This window comes from Sinohyriopsis cumingii, chromosome 1, assembly GCF_028554795.1.
Source record: "Sinohyriopsis cumingii isolate HCF-2022 chromosome 1, ASM2855479v2, whole genome shotgun sequence".
Classification (NCBI taxonomy): Eukaryota; Metazoa; Mollusca; class Bivalvia; order Unionida; family Unionidae; genus Sinohyriopsis; species Sinohyriopsis cumingii.
Window position 1 is genome coordinate 170,645,697 of NC_142961.1, and position 15,275 is coordinate 170,660,971.

Below are 15,275 nucleotides of genomic sequence, written 5' to 3' on the forward strand. Positions count from 1 at the left end.
GAAGAAAAAGAAAAAGACCAGGTCCCCAAGAAGAATAACTTCTCCAGTGGCAGGACCCTCCTCTTACCAGACACCACCACCCCGGAAAAAGAAAAGAAGCCCCCAGAAAAAGAAACAGAGAAAAAGTCCCCAGAAAAAGAAAAGTCCACAGAAGAAAACTAGTCGCAAGAGAGGCACTTCGGCCAGGACGCAACCTTACACTCGCAAACCACGACCTGCCACGGCAGTGACTGCGTCTCCGGCATCCTCACGTTCATCCACTTCTCCGTTGATGACACCCAGAACTGAAGAGTACTTGGAGACGTTGATCACACCAAGAACATCTCCGTTGATGACCCCCAAAAGAATTTCCCCAGTGGCAGGACCCTCCCATTTAGCGGCAGTGGCTGCTGCTCACAAAGTACCTTCTCCCAAAATCAAAGTCCAAGAAAGATCGGGCATGTTACAAAGTTTACTGGATTTGTCCAAGCAAGAACTGGCTCGATTTAGTCCGTTGCGTACCCCTGCACGACGTGTCATGCCTGTCCTCAAACTGATAAAACGTAAAGACAATCAGTGGCGACGCGTTCCAGTATAAAAAGAGCCTGTGACCAAGTCGGGGTATCAGTGAACTTGTAAAAAAGATGTCACCTCCAAGAAGCCACAAAAGAAAGAGACAAAGGCAGACGCGTCATCCGACAAAGCGCTTAGCCAAGCATCGACATTACCCTAAGAAAAGACACAGTCGTTCCAAGAAAAAGAGGCGTCAACAAAGGGGAGGATTCCTTGGTGATTTTGGGAAAAACATTGTCACCTTTATGACAAAGCGATAGTCCCAAAAAAAAGATAAAAGGGTGTGCGTTAAGTCATCGACGTTAGTGTCTGTTCGGTGAATGTCCCGGAACCACAAGCAAAAAATGTCACCCTCCAGAAAACCCCAAGGAAAGAAAAGGAAAGGACTGCCACCACGTTTAGCTAAACATGGGGACCTGTTATCTGTCCTGTCCAAAGCTTCTTCACCCCTACGAAAAAAACTCATTCAAACGGCCTCCAAAGAGGTCATCGATACCGTGTGCGAATGTTGTTTGAACGTTTTGAAAGGCACGATCCCTTTGTCCAAACACCAGAAACAATGCTTAGGCAAACATCGTCACGTTCTTCGCCAAATGGTTCAAAAGAAAATTCCCATTCGTCAAAAAAAGAAGATGTTGGTCCAACGTGGAGGCATTTTACCTCTCTTGTTAGGCCCCATACTGAAAGGAGTCTTGGGAACCATGTTGGGAGGACTGATGGGAGCAAGATAAAAAGGCCTCGGAAGTTCCAAGATCTCAGAATCGACCCCTGACAACCCCATGGAAGGACGAAAACTAGCTTTAGTGCCTTACAAACGATGGATGGAATACCATCGGTGGCAAGAACAACGCACCCCGCATTTACCTCCCAATCCCCATTTGAGCGAGATGTCCCAGTTACAACACGAATTGCAATCCTTGATGGATCGCCAAGATTTGTCCGAAACAGAAAAATCGCAAAAGTACGGTCAACTCTTGCAACGACTGCAACTCTTTCACCAGAAAGCTTTAGACGAAACAGCTTTACCCACTTTGAAAGATTTTAAGACCTTGATGAAAAGTCCAGCACCATCACCAGTACCAGTACCAGTTCCACCACTACCCGTGACCAAGACAGAAAAAGGAAAAGAAGAAGAAGAAGAAGGGTTTCAAACTCCACCAGAAAAAGTACGCAAGTTAACAACACCACCTACCTCCAGAATTGGATGGATTAAAAAGATGATGGCCACCCCTTCTTCATCACAAGAGAAAAAGAAAGTGAAGACAGAAGTGAAACAAGAACCGATATCCCCCGCTCAGACATCCTCCTCTTCAACACCTATTGCCGGTCGCACACGCAAAGCCTTGCAATCCAAGAAAATACCCCAAGAGAAAAAGAGTAGCCTCTTCCAAGAGTGGGTGCCTTATTAACACACCAATCCACACAAAAAAATGGAAAAAGTCTTAGCTAGCATTTACTACGATCCCTCGCATCCTGCAGGTTACGCAGGAGTTCAAAAATTGTATCGTGCTGCCAAAACGCGACTGAAAAGTCTCCGTTTACCTCAAGTGCAACGATGGTTACAAGAACAAGCTACCTACACTTTACACAAACCCATTCGACGCAAGTTTGCCAGAAGTCGCACCCAAGTGGAAGGCATCGATCATCAATGGCAAGCCGATTTAGCCGATGTCTCTCATTTGGCCAGCTACAATCGTGGCTACAAATATCTGTTTTGTGTCATCGACGTCTTTTCCAAATTTGCCTGGGTCGTGCCCTTGACTTCCAAATCCAGCAGCGAGTTAGTGCAAGCCCTGCAACGAGTGTTGAAACAAAGCGGCCGTCACCCTCTTCGATGGCAAACGGACAAAGGCACCGAATTTCTGAACCAAGCTTTCCAAAAAGAATTAAAGAAACGTGACATTCATTTTTTTACCACCGAGAATCCCGAAACCAAAGCCAGCATCGTGGAGCGTTTTCAACGCACTTTGAAAGAACGCATGTGGAAATATTTTACGCATCACCACACTCTGAAGTACATCGACATCTTACCGCATCTGGTGCAAGCGTACAACCAATCTTACCATCGAAGCATCGGACGTGCCCCGCAAGACGTGACTCCCGACAACGAAGTGCTGGTGTTCGAGCGTCTGTTCGGTACGTCCCCGACGAGGGCTGTCCCCAAGAAAAGTGGAGAGTTGACCGTAGGAGATTGGGTGCGCATTGGCAAAACCAAACGCACTTTCGACAAAGGTTACTTACCTAACTGGACGACCGAATTGTTTCGCGTCACTGGACGAGTGCATGGCCGTCATCCTGCCGTCTATAAATTGGAAGACATGAACGGAGAAGTGCTCAAAGGAACGTTTTATTTGCCCGAGTTACAACGTGTCACCAAAAAAGAAGACGACGTGTACGACATCGAAAGCATTCTCGAACGCAGAACCCGTAAAGTGGGCAAACGACGTGTCAAAGAAGTCAAAGTACGTTGGAAAGGATATCCACCCAGTTTCGATTCTTGGATCGACGCTTCGCAAGTCATCGACTATAAAAAGAAGTGACCATCATGCCCTTTCACACAGCAGACGCAGCTACGTCGACCACTCCTCCTTCACCTAGTTCTTCTGTGCAAGATTTACAAAAACAACCCTTGTGGGTGTGGTGTGGAGAACGTGTGCCTAAAACGCAAATCGTCTTTTTCTGCCAAATCTTCGTGGTGTATTGTGTCATCGGGGCAGCCATCGCCAATTTGAGTTTGCAACAAGGAGACAAACAATTGTGGACCATTTTATTGAGCAGTTGCATCGGTTACCTGCTTCCCAATCCCTCCCTGAAATTCTCCTCGAACGGGAACGTTGTGTCCAGTGCCAGTGCCAGTCACCAGTCCAACCACAATCAGAACCCCATTTTGGGCGGAGACACACCTCTGACATCCACTAATATTCCCTCGGACAGCCACAGAACTCTGGAATTATGAGTCACCAAAACCAATTTTACTTAACCTTACCCAGTGACAGTTCCATGGAGGTGTTTCCCCACAACACGTTGTGCTGTTACACGGCCAAATTACCTCAAGCCATCGCGTTAGATCACGAAGCCCATTGGGAAGTGGCTTTAGTAGAAATGATTCACCCTACACAAATCCAAAACATCACCGAAAAACAAAACTTTTTTGAGGTGGAAATCCTGAACCAACAATTACAAGAAGCCATGACTGACATCGGGTTTTCAGGGATCACAAGACCAGCCAGCAAACCAGCCTTCAGTATCTACACCGTGAAAATTCCAGCAGGGTTTTATTTTAGTGGTCAACATTTGGTGGACACTATTGCGGACAGGTTCGAGTTCGCCTTTGGCAAAGCCCTGATCAGAGTCAAAAAAAGTGTCACCCTGGAGTACCATAAAGTGGCTCGTCGCTTACTGATGAAATTTCCAGATACGGACACATTGTCCTTCAGGTTCAATGGTATTTTGTTTGAAATTTTGGGTGGACATTCAACAATGGTCACAAACAATTGGAGCCCCAAGATCAACAGTAATATGGATTTTTACAAAGCTTTTGGAAAACCGGTAGAACTGAACCAAGGAATGAATTTAATGTTCGTGTACTCCGATGTGGTGGAGTATAACGTGGTGGGACACACCTCTGTGCCATTACTGCGTGTCATTCCTTTCAAAGTGGATTCTACCACGAACGTTGACGAGGAAGGTGGAAACACTTACCACGTCCACCGCGAATTTGTCCATCCTCACTATTTACCGGTCAGCAAGTCGTATTTGGACACGGTCAACATTACTATAAAAGGAGATCTGGGACAAAATATTCCATTCACCAAAGGAAAAGTCACGGTGAAACTCCATTTTCGAAAACGGTTCTCTCACGACTCGTAAGCAAGTCATGTATCCAGTGTACCAAGGGGTGGCTCGACAGCGAGGACACGGTTTAGGAGACATGTTAAAATCGGCCTTTCGTTCGGTGGCCCCAGTGTTGAAACCGATGGTGACACGAGGATTGCACGCCTTGAAAGATGCGGCACTGACGCAAGGCAAAGAATTTCTCCAAAATGTCATCATCGACAAACAAAACCCTAAAGAAGCCTTCATGAGGGCAGGCAAAAATGTCTTGCTGCAAACGGGAAAAGACATTTTGGGCCGACGAGACACACCTATAAATGCCCTGCACGCTACCGAGTCAGGCATTCAGCAAGGACAAGGCAGAAAGAGACGACGAAGAAGAAAACACCCTTTCACCAGACTTCAAGCGAGAAAGGCCAAGAAAAGAAGAACCGTTCGAGACTTAGACGTTTTCGATTATTGAGACACAGAACAAAAAAATGATGCACCGAGAGTCTTGCGCTTGTTCCAAGACGGAACTGGATCTGTTTGCCATGCCCCCCACCATGATGACCATGCAAGAATCTCAGTGGGTGGAATTTCACCCCGTCTCCTCATTGACCGATTCCGCTCCCATCGAGTTTGAAATCAAAGGACAGCCCGAAGATTACATCGATCTGAATAGCAGTTACTTGTACCTGAAAGTCAAAATTCTAGATAAGACTGGAGGTCCTATAGACACTGAAGCAGTAGCTCCCGTCAACAATTTCATGCATTCCTTGTTCAGTGGAGTGGACTTGTACTTGAATAACAAACTGGTCAGTAGCAGCATGGATACTTACCCTTATCGTGCCTACCTGGAAAATCTCTTGACGTACGGAATAGATGCCAAGAACACTCATCTCAATTCCTGTGTGGTATGGGAAGCTGACGAAGCAGACGAGTTTGAAACATTCGAAATTGATGTAAAAAAAACACCAAACAATGCGGGATTTATAGAACGAAGAGACAGAATCAAAGATGGACAGAGTTTAGAACTGATGGACCGTTTGCATTTGGACATGTGGTTGCAAGAGAAATATTTGCTAAACGGAGTGAATGTTCGCCTGAGACTGAATCGGAGCAGTACCGCTTTCCATTTATTGGGTAATGCTGACGAGTACAAAACCAAAATCCTAGAAGCCAGACTCTACGTACGCCGTGTGGAAGTGTTACCTAAAGTGGGAAACGACATCAGTCAGACGTTGAGCAGAACGACCGCTAAGTATCCGATCCGACGCGTGGAAGTGAAAACCTTCACCATTCCCAAGGGACAACGATCCATGATCGAAGATCATCTGTTTCAAGGACAGTTACCCAAACGTTTGATCGTTGGTATGGTCGAGAATACAGCCTTCAACGGAGCTGCCGATAAAAATCCTTTCAACTTTGAACACTTTGGCGTGTCTAAGATCGAAGTCAGTCGCGATGGTAAGACCTTGTGTACCCGACCTTTTGAACCTGACTTTAAAGAGAAGAATTACTTGAGATCGTACTTGTCCTTGTACGAAGCCACCGGTCAGTTAGGAACCAACACCAGTCACGGTATTACGTACGAAGATTATGCAGGAGGCTATGCTTTGTGGGCGTTTGATTTCACTCCAGACCAAGGCAGCGACGAGGGACATTTCCACCCTATAAAATCCGGCCAGATTCGTGTGGAACTTCAGTTTGCAAATCCTCTGCCAGAGACAGTGAACGTCATCCTGTATGCAGAATTCGATAATACCATAGAAATCAACAGTTTGAGAGAAGTCATTCTAGATTATTAGAAGCCATGGAAGACTGTTATCCCTCTTTACAAAGTGAAGAAACTTTGGACATGAAATGTGAGGAGACCGTGGAAGGAGAATCCCAAGACGAAGAAATTGTCATGATGAAGTCGAGATGGCCAGAACAAGAAGCCCATTTAGTCTCCTGTTTTGCCAAACACTTGGTTGAGAAAATGACGGAATTGATCAAGAAAAATTGCTATGGATGTCAAAACGATCATCCGAGTCAAATTCAACACGATAAATGCCTGATGTTGAGTCAAGAAGAAAAATTGGACGAGTATCTGGACGAAGCTTGGAGCCTCATCTCGAACAAAGACGTGTTGCACCAGTGGTATAAAGACTTGCGTGAACATTCTTGTCCACCATTAACCACTCAAGAGATCCATCGTATCGAAGCTCTCCTGAATCAGAGTGAGGAAACAGAACGAATAACCGTTTATTCGTCAGACATTTTCAAGCAAAAAGTCAGGATCGAATTGACGACTTATTATTACCTGTGAAGAAGAAAAAAACACAAATCAATGGATACCTGGGAACTTTATTACCTTTTGAACCACAGTTCGTATACGGCTTCTTGGAATCCTGTCGTCTGTGCTAAAGATGAACTCCCTCATCGCAAACCTAAAGACCATCAAGCTTACGTGATCAACACGGACGACAGTCATCTCCCAGGAACCCACTGGGTAGCCGTCTACTTTCCTCAAGAAGGATGTGTGGAATATTTCGATTCGTACGGATTGCCCCCTTTGGAAGACGATATCATCGACTTTATGAGAAGAAATGCTCAAACCACCCGATTCAATAATGTGAAATTACAAGGCACAGATTCCTTGGTGTGTGGACAGTACTGTGTGTATTTTCTGCATCATCGCAGCCTGGGCTATTCCTTAGAACATTTAGTGACTCATTTTGATCCTCGTTCTTCTGCTAGAAACGATGTGAAAGTAGATCGATGGTTTTGTGACCATTATGCTTATCTTTTGTCTCAAGCTAGGAAACGTAGTGTCCATCAATGGCCTAATGATTTCCAACAGTGGAAATCACAATTTCATTCACAACGTTGTCAGCCTTGTTTAAAGTAGATTGTATTTGAAGAAAAAAATGTTTGTGATTTGAAAAAAATTGTTTGATGTTATAGTGTTGGATTAGTGTTAAAAATGTTAGAGTTGTTGTTTAGTGTTAAGTGATTTTTGAATAAAAAATGTTGTGTTTTGAAAAAATGCTTTTGTCTTTTGTTTAGCTATAAGAATGTTGAATTGATGCTCTTTCATTTCTTACTATCCCTCTCATGACACTCACTGAACGTTGCGAATCGAAAACCGTGTGGGGGATGTTTTCCTTCACGTCCGCGCTTTCACTATAAGAACCGGGGTTGTTTCCAGTCAAACCATCCATTGTCGACTCATCCTCCTACGAAGATGTGCTCCAAACTAGCTAAGCTCAACGAAGCCTACGTGAATTTGCATAGGGTCAGACACAGTCTGATACCGAAGCCAGAAGAAATAGAGAATGTGAGAATGTTAAAAATCACTGAAGACCTGATAGAAGAGCTCTTCAGAGAAGAAGTGAACAGGGAGAAAGAAGAATGGACAGAGAAGTACAGACTTCAAAAACAGCAGCAACAGCAACAACAACAGCAGCAGCAGCAACCTGAACCTGACAGAGGCTTTGTCGATTGCCGTATCGACACCAAAGAGTTCTTCTTCTCTTTCCGAAGAAGCAGACCTATTGCCAGAAAGTCTATAATCAGAGGACATCGCATTCTTAGAAACTAAAAAAAGAATGCCATAGCAAAACAAAAAACAGCCCTTTTCAGGGCTACACAATACTCTAGAAAAGAAATAACTATTAATTTGCCAATGTGTGTAGGTGGAGTAGTGTGTATATAAACACTAACTCTTTTATAAAAAATGTGAGGGTATGTGTTTGTGTGTTTGTGTGTTTGTGTTTGTAAGAGCTCACGTAACTTGGTATGGATAGTAGATTAAAATGATGTTAGTTTTTTGGCTGTTAGAGGTGTATATTTGGGGTTAGATTGGATTGCTTTGCGTATGTGGATAGTCTATTGAAGTGATTAATAAAAAATTTTAGAATAGTGAGTGAGTGTTTCTTTTAGGTCCGCGCGTTGTTGTTGATTTTGGTCACGATCTAGGTAAGATCCATTTTATGTTTTTTAGGGGATGTTTTCCATCACGTCCGCGCTTTCACTATAAATTGAAACTCGTTCGGCAGTCCAGCTACCCTTGTTGATTGATCAACACAGCCAGAAGAATGACTAGCAGAATAGTGAAACTGTTAGAACTCCAGATGCACCTGGAATATGCCAGGCGGATAGTAAACGAACTATCAGCGGAGGCTATAGTAGAAGAAGCAAGAATAAAGAAGGAAGAAGAGGAGAGAAGACAGAGGGAAGAAGAAGAAAAGAAAAGAGAAGAGAGGATGTCGTTCAATATTCCCGAGACAGAGGATTGGGGTGTTGAAGCGAATCATCCTCCCTCTGCGCTCCCCAGAAGAAAGGTGAAAGAAGACTGGGGAAGAAGATGCGTGTGCGGCGCCAGGCCAGGACGGTGCAACCATTAGATAGGTGCATCTGGAGTTTAAAAAAACAGCCCTTTTCAGGGCTACCCAATACTCTAGAAAAGAAGTAACGATAGATTTGCCAATGTGTGTAGGTAGAGTAGTGTGTATATAAACACTAACTCTTTCTTAAAAATTGTGAGGGTATGTGTTAGTGTGTTTGTGTTTGTAAGAGCTCAGGTATGTTAGTGTGAATAGTAGATTATGGGTTTCTTAGCGTATGTGAAGAGTAAAGTTAGGGTTTTATTATATGAAATGAGAAAGTAGGGGATGTTTTCCTTCACGTACGCGCGTTGTTGGGTCATGATCTAGGTAAGATCCATTTTATGTTTTTAGGGGGATGTTTTCCTTCACGTTCGCGCTTTAAGTATAAAACTAACAGTGTTTGCCATTGGAGCCCATTCTACGGAATAAGCAAACAAGAAGATGCCAGCAGCTTCAGCTTTGTACAACAACCTTATGGGAAGTTGGTATTGGATGGTGGATGGATTGAATGTAGCAGAAAGGCTTGAACAGGAATGGAGGCATGCAGTGACAAAAGACTTCGTCTCAAGACAAGTAACCAGCCTCCACTTAGCCATCGATATAGTAAAAGAAATGATAGAGGATGAGGAGAAGAGAATCAGAGGTTTAATTAACCCACCGTATGTGAAAGTGGGTAAGTTAAAAGAAGCGATAGTTTATGTGACAAGTGTAAGGTGTTTTTTAGAAGACATTGTGGAATGGACAGATTGGTGTTTCGCGAAGTGGGGCTTAGACAAGCTTAAGAAAGCGGAAGAAGTAATGAGGAATGTGCTGACCGAAGAGGTCAAGAAGATCAAAGAAAAGTGGTCAAAGGAAAGAAAAGAAGAAGAAAATAGAAAGAAAAAGGAAGAACTAGAGAAACTAAATGCAAACTGGATGAAAATCCAAGAGAAGTTCCGAGCCATGGGTCACCCGGACTGGTTGCCGGAAACAGAAAAGAAAAAGAAGAAAGGAATGATGGACAAAATAAGAGGATGGTGGAAGAAGTTAAGAAGTTAAAAGAAGAAAAAACCCAAAGGCCCTTTTCAGGGCCAGCCATATTTCTCGAAAAGAGATAGTCTTTGAATTGCCTACCCCTTTTTTTATTTTTTTAAAATTTTAAAAAAAAATCCCATGTTAATTTCCTTTGTCGCTATATGTTCCCACGATTTTTCTCCATGTTCAAATCCCCTTGTCGCTCAACAGTCCCACGATTTTTCTCCATGTTAAATTTCCCTTGTCGCTATATGTTCCCACGATTTTTCTCCATGTTAAATTTCCATTGTCGCTATATGTTCCCAAGGGGTTCTGTAATGCTAATTTTCATTGTCGCTATCCTGTCCCACATAACTACTAATATGGGTTATGACAAGGTATTCTCTCGTCGATAAGATGTGCTTTCCTCAAAATGTGTGACTGCAACCTGTGTGAGTTCACAAGCGAAGTTCCCACGTGGTTTCTTAATCAGCTCAATACAGCCGCAGTGAGCTCGACGTTTGCTACCCGTAAATCAGATGCTAGGCCTGGGTCGCTAGCGGCTTGTAGCATGTCTGCGCATCTCCATCTCAACTAGCTCCATGTCGAAATTCCGCAATACTAATTGTTTAACCTCGATTATCACTGAGTACAGCGTGGCAATTATGATTAAACTAATTAGTGTCCAAGCAAGAAATTCTGAATAGACATGTATTCACGAATGTAGGTGTAGCGGAATCATTTTTTCCCCAGGGCCACCATTGACACCAATTACTACTAATATAGTCCCGACAGCAAATCTGACTGATGTTGCTGTGGTCATAATTCAAGTAACACCAAGGTGATTCTACATATATCATATACGGCCAGACACGCGCGATTATATTTCGCGAGTAAAGCAGTTTTCTTGGTGATTTCATCTCACAGCTGTTGTTACGCTTCGATTATTTGCTCGTGTCGCTAGCTTTAAGGGTCAGTCACAGTTCTTCTATTAATATTGTGATCGTAATTTACAAATGATTCGCAATGGTCTGGTTTGGGTACAAGACGCACATACATTTATCACCAATTACCTTTTTCTGGTACAACTGCCATACAATCATAAAATATCTACCTGGGGAACATTTGTCTCCGGCGATTGTGCGTTCTTGGGGCCTGGCACAAACTTCGTATATAACCATATTGATTCCGCCCGTGCTTGGTATCTGAAACAATTGTTCTCATTTTTGCAAAAGAGCTGTTATACAGGCAAGTGTTTACTTCTTGAATAATAGTCGAGATTTTCTCTTATTCGTTGAGTGAATTTTGGTGCAAAATAATCGACAAGGAATGTAACCAGGATGAATTTGTGGTGAATTGCACTATTTCGTTGTACAAACAATCTCTGAGTTATACGCATGACAGTGTAGTCGCCGACTGGGTGTTTCCACGTGCTGATACAATGATTCCAGGTGCCCTTGACTTGGCATTGCTAATTTAGCCTTCGACACGATTATATTTTAACGTATACAATGGATTATCAATACCACAATGTTGAAGCAGATACTCGTCGACAAGAGGCACAACATCAGTATCAATGTTGGCATCTTATGTCAAACTGGCCCAACACACTATCGGTAAATTCCGCAACATTGTCATCAAACGGTTGTTCAGAAACCGTCGAATATATGTAATGATACATCTTAAACACACAAGCCAAAGATGGTTTAGTGCCCGTACGAATACATGCTGAATCGTTCGAACTGAATTTCATCTCCCGTGACCAGTGGTATTGATAAAGCATGTATGAAAGGGGCTTTAACATTGTCGTCTATTGGTGGTACCTATATCAAATACTTTTTTCCCGACATCCTGTGCGAAACAACTATAGCCAAATACATATCTGAAAAGTACGTCTTGAACATTCGAAACCCACGGAATTTTACCCGACTCGTCCATTTCTTTCAGCATAATATAACATTTTCTTGGATATCGGTTATCTCCCTTTCTAATCAATCTACTCCAATGCTTAATACATTTTCAATATTAATGAAAATAAAGAGGCAGTCTTCCACAAGGTTTTGAAATCTAGTGCAGAACCTATCATGTACCTTTTCAAATGTATGTAAAAATTTATTCCCTAAGTTAAACATTTTTTTAACGAGAGAACAACATTATAAGCCATTGATTTTCGTTCTAATCCTTTACCTTCCATAGTATACGTCTTGCAATCTCCAACTTTCAAATTTATTAATAAAACATGTTTAAACTACATTAAAATGCATTGATTTTATATGACATTGTATCGTGGAGGCTTGGTTATATATATACTAACGATGGCTTAACTTAACTTAAATCAGTCTGGGAAGCGAGGTTGATTTCATGGTTTTTTTGTGTGACTGTTTAAAAAAATAAGTATGGTAAGTTAGGTGAGAGGTTAATTCTATGTTATTTTTTTATCTGTTTTGAAATCAGTCAGGATAGCTATGTTAATGCCATGTTATTTTCACAGTTGTTTAATGAATCTGGTAATTACAACAATTTTCTTCATTCCGTAACTTCGTTTTCTAAAATGGATATATTTTGTTTCCAATTACATATTTATGCCTTTCACGTTTGCAGCTTGGTTATTTCCCTCTATTAAATGTACAAATTCAATATTGATTGTATAATTATTTTAATTTTGATTATTCTTGTTTGTCGGGAACCATGGTATTATAGATATGTTCTTGAATTGTCAAACAGGATTGAAAAACATAAAAACATTGCTTCATCTAGAATAATAAAGACGATAAACCTCAAGCAGAATGAAATGTTCATCGCAGACGATAGCTTCTTTTGAAAGAATAATAACTCTTGTACGTCGATTATACAGAGTACGAACTAGTTTTGAAAGTATAATAACTCTCGTATGTCGATTACACAGAGTAATAGCTACTTTATAAAGAAAAACAATAACTTGGACGTCGATCATACAGAGATCTCTCTACTTTAAAAGAATAATAATTCTTGGACGTCGATTATATAGACAATTAGGTAGGATAACGTCCATCTTTAGCTTAATTTGTTTGCAATTAAGGTGGGCAGCGATTCCGATATTACATTTGGTTCAAGTAGGAGACAGGGTGCAAGACATACGTCTGAAAGTGGATATTTACAAATAAGGTAGGTAAAATATCAAGTTTAATGAAAAGAGAATTTGTATAGACAAAAATTTGTGCTCTAGTTTGATATTGCCAAAATCCTGCAACATCATGTTTCGCCCTTGACCCTACGATACTCTAAATATGAAAAACCTTGGAAATGACACAGTTAAAATAAGAAAGACTTTTCCCAGGTGAATATCAACGAGAATCATCCTTACCGGAAATAGTATACTCATATTTGCCGCCAATAAAATGTGGAAGGGAGAAGATCAAACATCCAACTGACATCAGAACTATACCGGTTGCCAGAATCCTTGGCTTATGCCTCTGTTCCCCAAAATATCCAATCAAGAAATAACACAAAAAGGCACCGAAGTCGTTGCTACTGGAGATGAGTCCAGACCTGGAGCTTGACAGGGCGTATCTTTTCTCCAGAGCTGGAATGATAACGTTTATTATTCCATTCACTGCAAAACCCTCGAAAAAGTTGAAAACACATTGCCAAAACACGTGCCACCCGATAGTGTTGAAGCGTTGAAGATATCTGAAAATAATTTTATTAGAATTAGGACCACACCTCTCTGACTTTGCTCGATTACGAAAATTACTGGAATGCATGAAGAAATTATAACAAGAAATAATTCACAAAGCTAACTTCTTTAATATGACATAATAATATTATATGAAAGAAGTGTGCAATATCATTTGAATTAGAGTGGATGTTTTGAGGACTACAAAGTAATTATTTCATACGAGTCAAAGTACAGATCGATATATATCTTGAAAAGAAAAGACTATAGACATAATCGTTATATATATATATATATATATATATATATATATATATATATATATATATATATATATATATATATATATATATATATAAACACACACGCAGGCGCAGCATATTCCTTCTTATTTCAAGTGCAGCGTGAATATTTACAGATAGTACATACAAATGCGTGACTTTTGTTCATTTGGCACATCGGAATATCGACAATGGTTTGAACTGTATCACTTTCGACTACGGTACTTGGTAACAGCTATATCACATCTCGATTCTGGCATCAAGCATGTCGTCACGTATCGCATGCTAGAAAGCTGTTAATGAGTCGGTCGTGAGTGATTATCATAAACTGGTATTTATGCCTTTGATTTGAAAAGAAAAGACATGTAGATTTAAACAAGTTTCAACTGATTTTGTTCAACATTTTTGCTATATATAATCATAAAAATAAGAACCATTCTCAAAATTGCCGAATGAACCCGAATTTGTATATGTTGTCACACACACAAACACACACACACACACACACACACACACACACACACACACATATATGTATATACTCACCTGGGCTTGAAAGAAAAGCACCCATATTCTTCATCCTCTTGAAACTTTACAGAATGTCCGTACCCTTGCCCAGGTGTCGTTCCAGTGAGAGCACTCGATACCTTTATCAAAAAAAGTCGTGCTTATGTAAAGTCGGCATTGACGTAGAGTATATTTATAAACAAACAACTTAACTCCAGAATATTGAGTATTGTGTACGTTGTAAAGTACTGAATCAAATGCTTCCTCAAATATCTGTTGACAATTTTGTCTTATTAGCAAACATGCAATTTACTTTCATTTACTGCAATTAAAATACAGTGAAGGTTTCTAAAATTGTTTCGAATGTATACTCACACCGAGTGCACAAAAGTTAGGTTGATCTCAAGAATCGGTAAGAAATTCACTCTTACAAGCGCACTACATTCATATGCACACACACACTGGCGTTGTATGTCAACTCTTTTTATCACCGACCAGAAGAACTAATGGGATCGTGTGATGTCGGCCTTCCGTCCGTTAGCACACATGTGTGTTATAGCAACTCGTCCTAAACTACTTGGAGGATTGCCATGACTATGTATACATACATTCGTCAACTGGTCTTGTTGGTATTAAATGTTAGTTGTTCCCCTTGGACATCCAATATGGTGGCCAGCGCGACCATCTTGAAAAATATTGTTTACGTTTCTCATGCTGACTGGATGGTGATATCAGCCGGGATTTGTCACAAACAAATCTTCTTAGAACTTCTAGAACTTTAAACAGCTTCCCACCAATAGATGTTGGATGTAAATGAAAATGGTGCTAATCTTGCAATCGATATGGCTGCCACCATTACCATCTTTGAAATCTTGTTATCGCTACTCCGGCCTTCTTGAACTCACGGCCATAATGGCGTGGGTGTTTACAAATAGACTTCCAAGGATATCTAATTGGTCTTAATGAAAATAGTGCCGATTTTACATCAATATGTACGCTACAGCGGCCAATTGGAAAAGCTTGTTATCTCTCAAAACAATGGGATGATATCAACACGAAGCAGTCAGAAAGCAGAGACCGTCTTATTTTAGATTCCTA

At 41.2% G+C, this 15,275-nt stretch overlaps 1 protein-coding gene across 3 annotated transcripts in view; it reads right to left on the reverse strand.

The window, feature by feature from the left end:
- The window catches only part of LOC149808376 (solute carrier organic anion transporter family member 4A1-like), a 62,669-nt gene that overhangs the window by 19,503 nt on the left and 27,891 nt on the right, over positions 1–15,275 (reverse strand). For 2 of the 3 annotated variants that reach the window (XM_089976365.1, XM_089976358.1), the window contains exons 2-3: positions 14,217–14,317; positions 13,078–13,403 (exon numbers count right to left, since the gene is read on the reverse strand). In XM_089976365.1, coding sequence (XP_089832491.1) covers positions 13,078–13,403; positions 14,217–14,317 — 427 coding nt within the window. Of the gene's footprint in view, positions 1–10,848; positions 10,940–13,077; positions 13,404–14,216; positions 14,318–15,275 lie in introns of those variants that run through there. The other variant, XM_089976374.1, reaches the window with a different exon arrangement.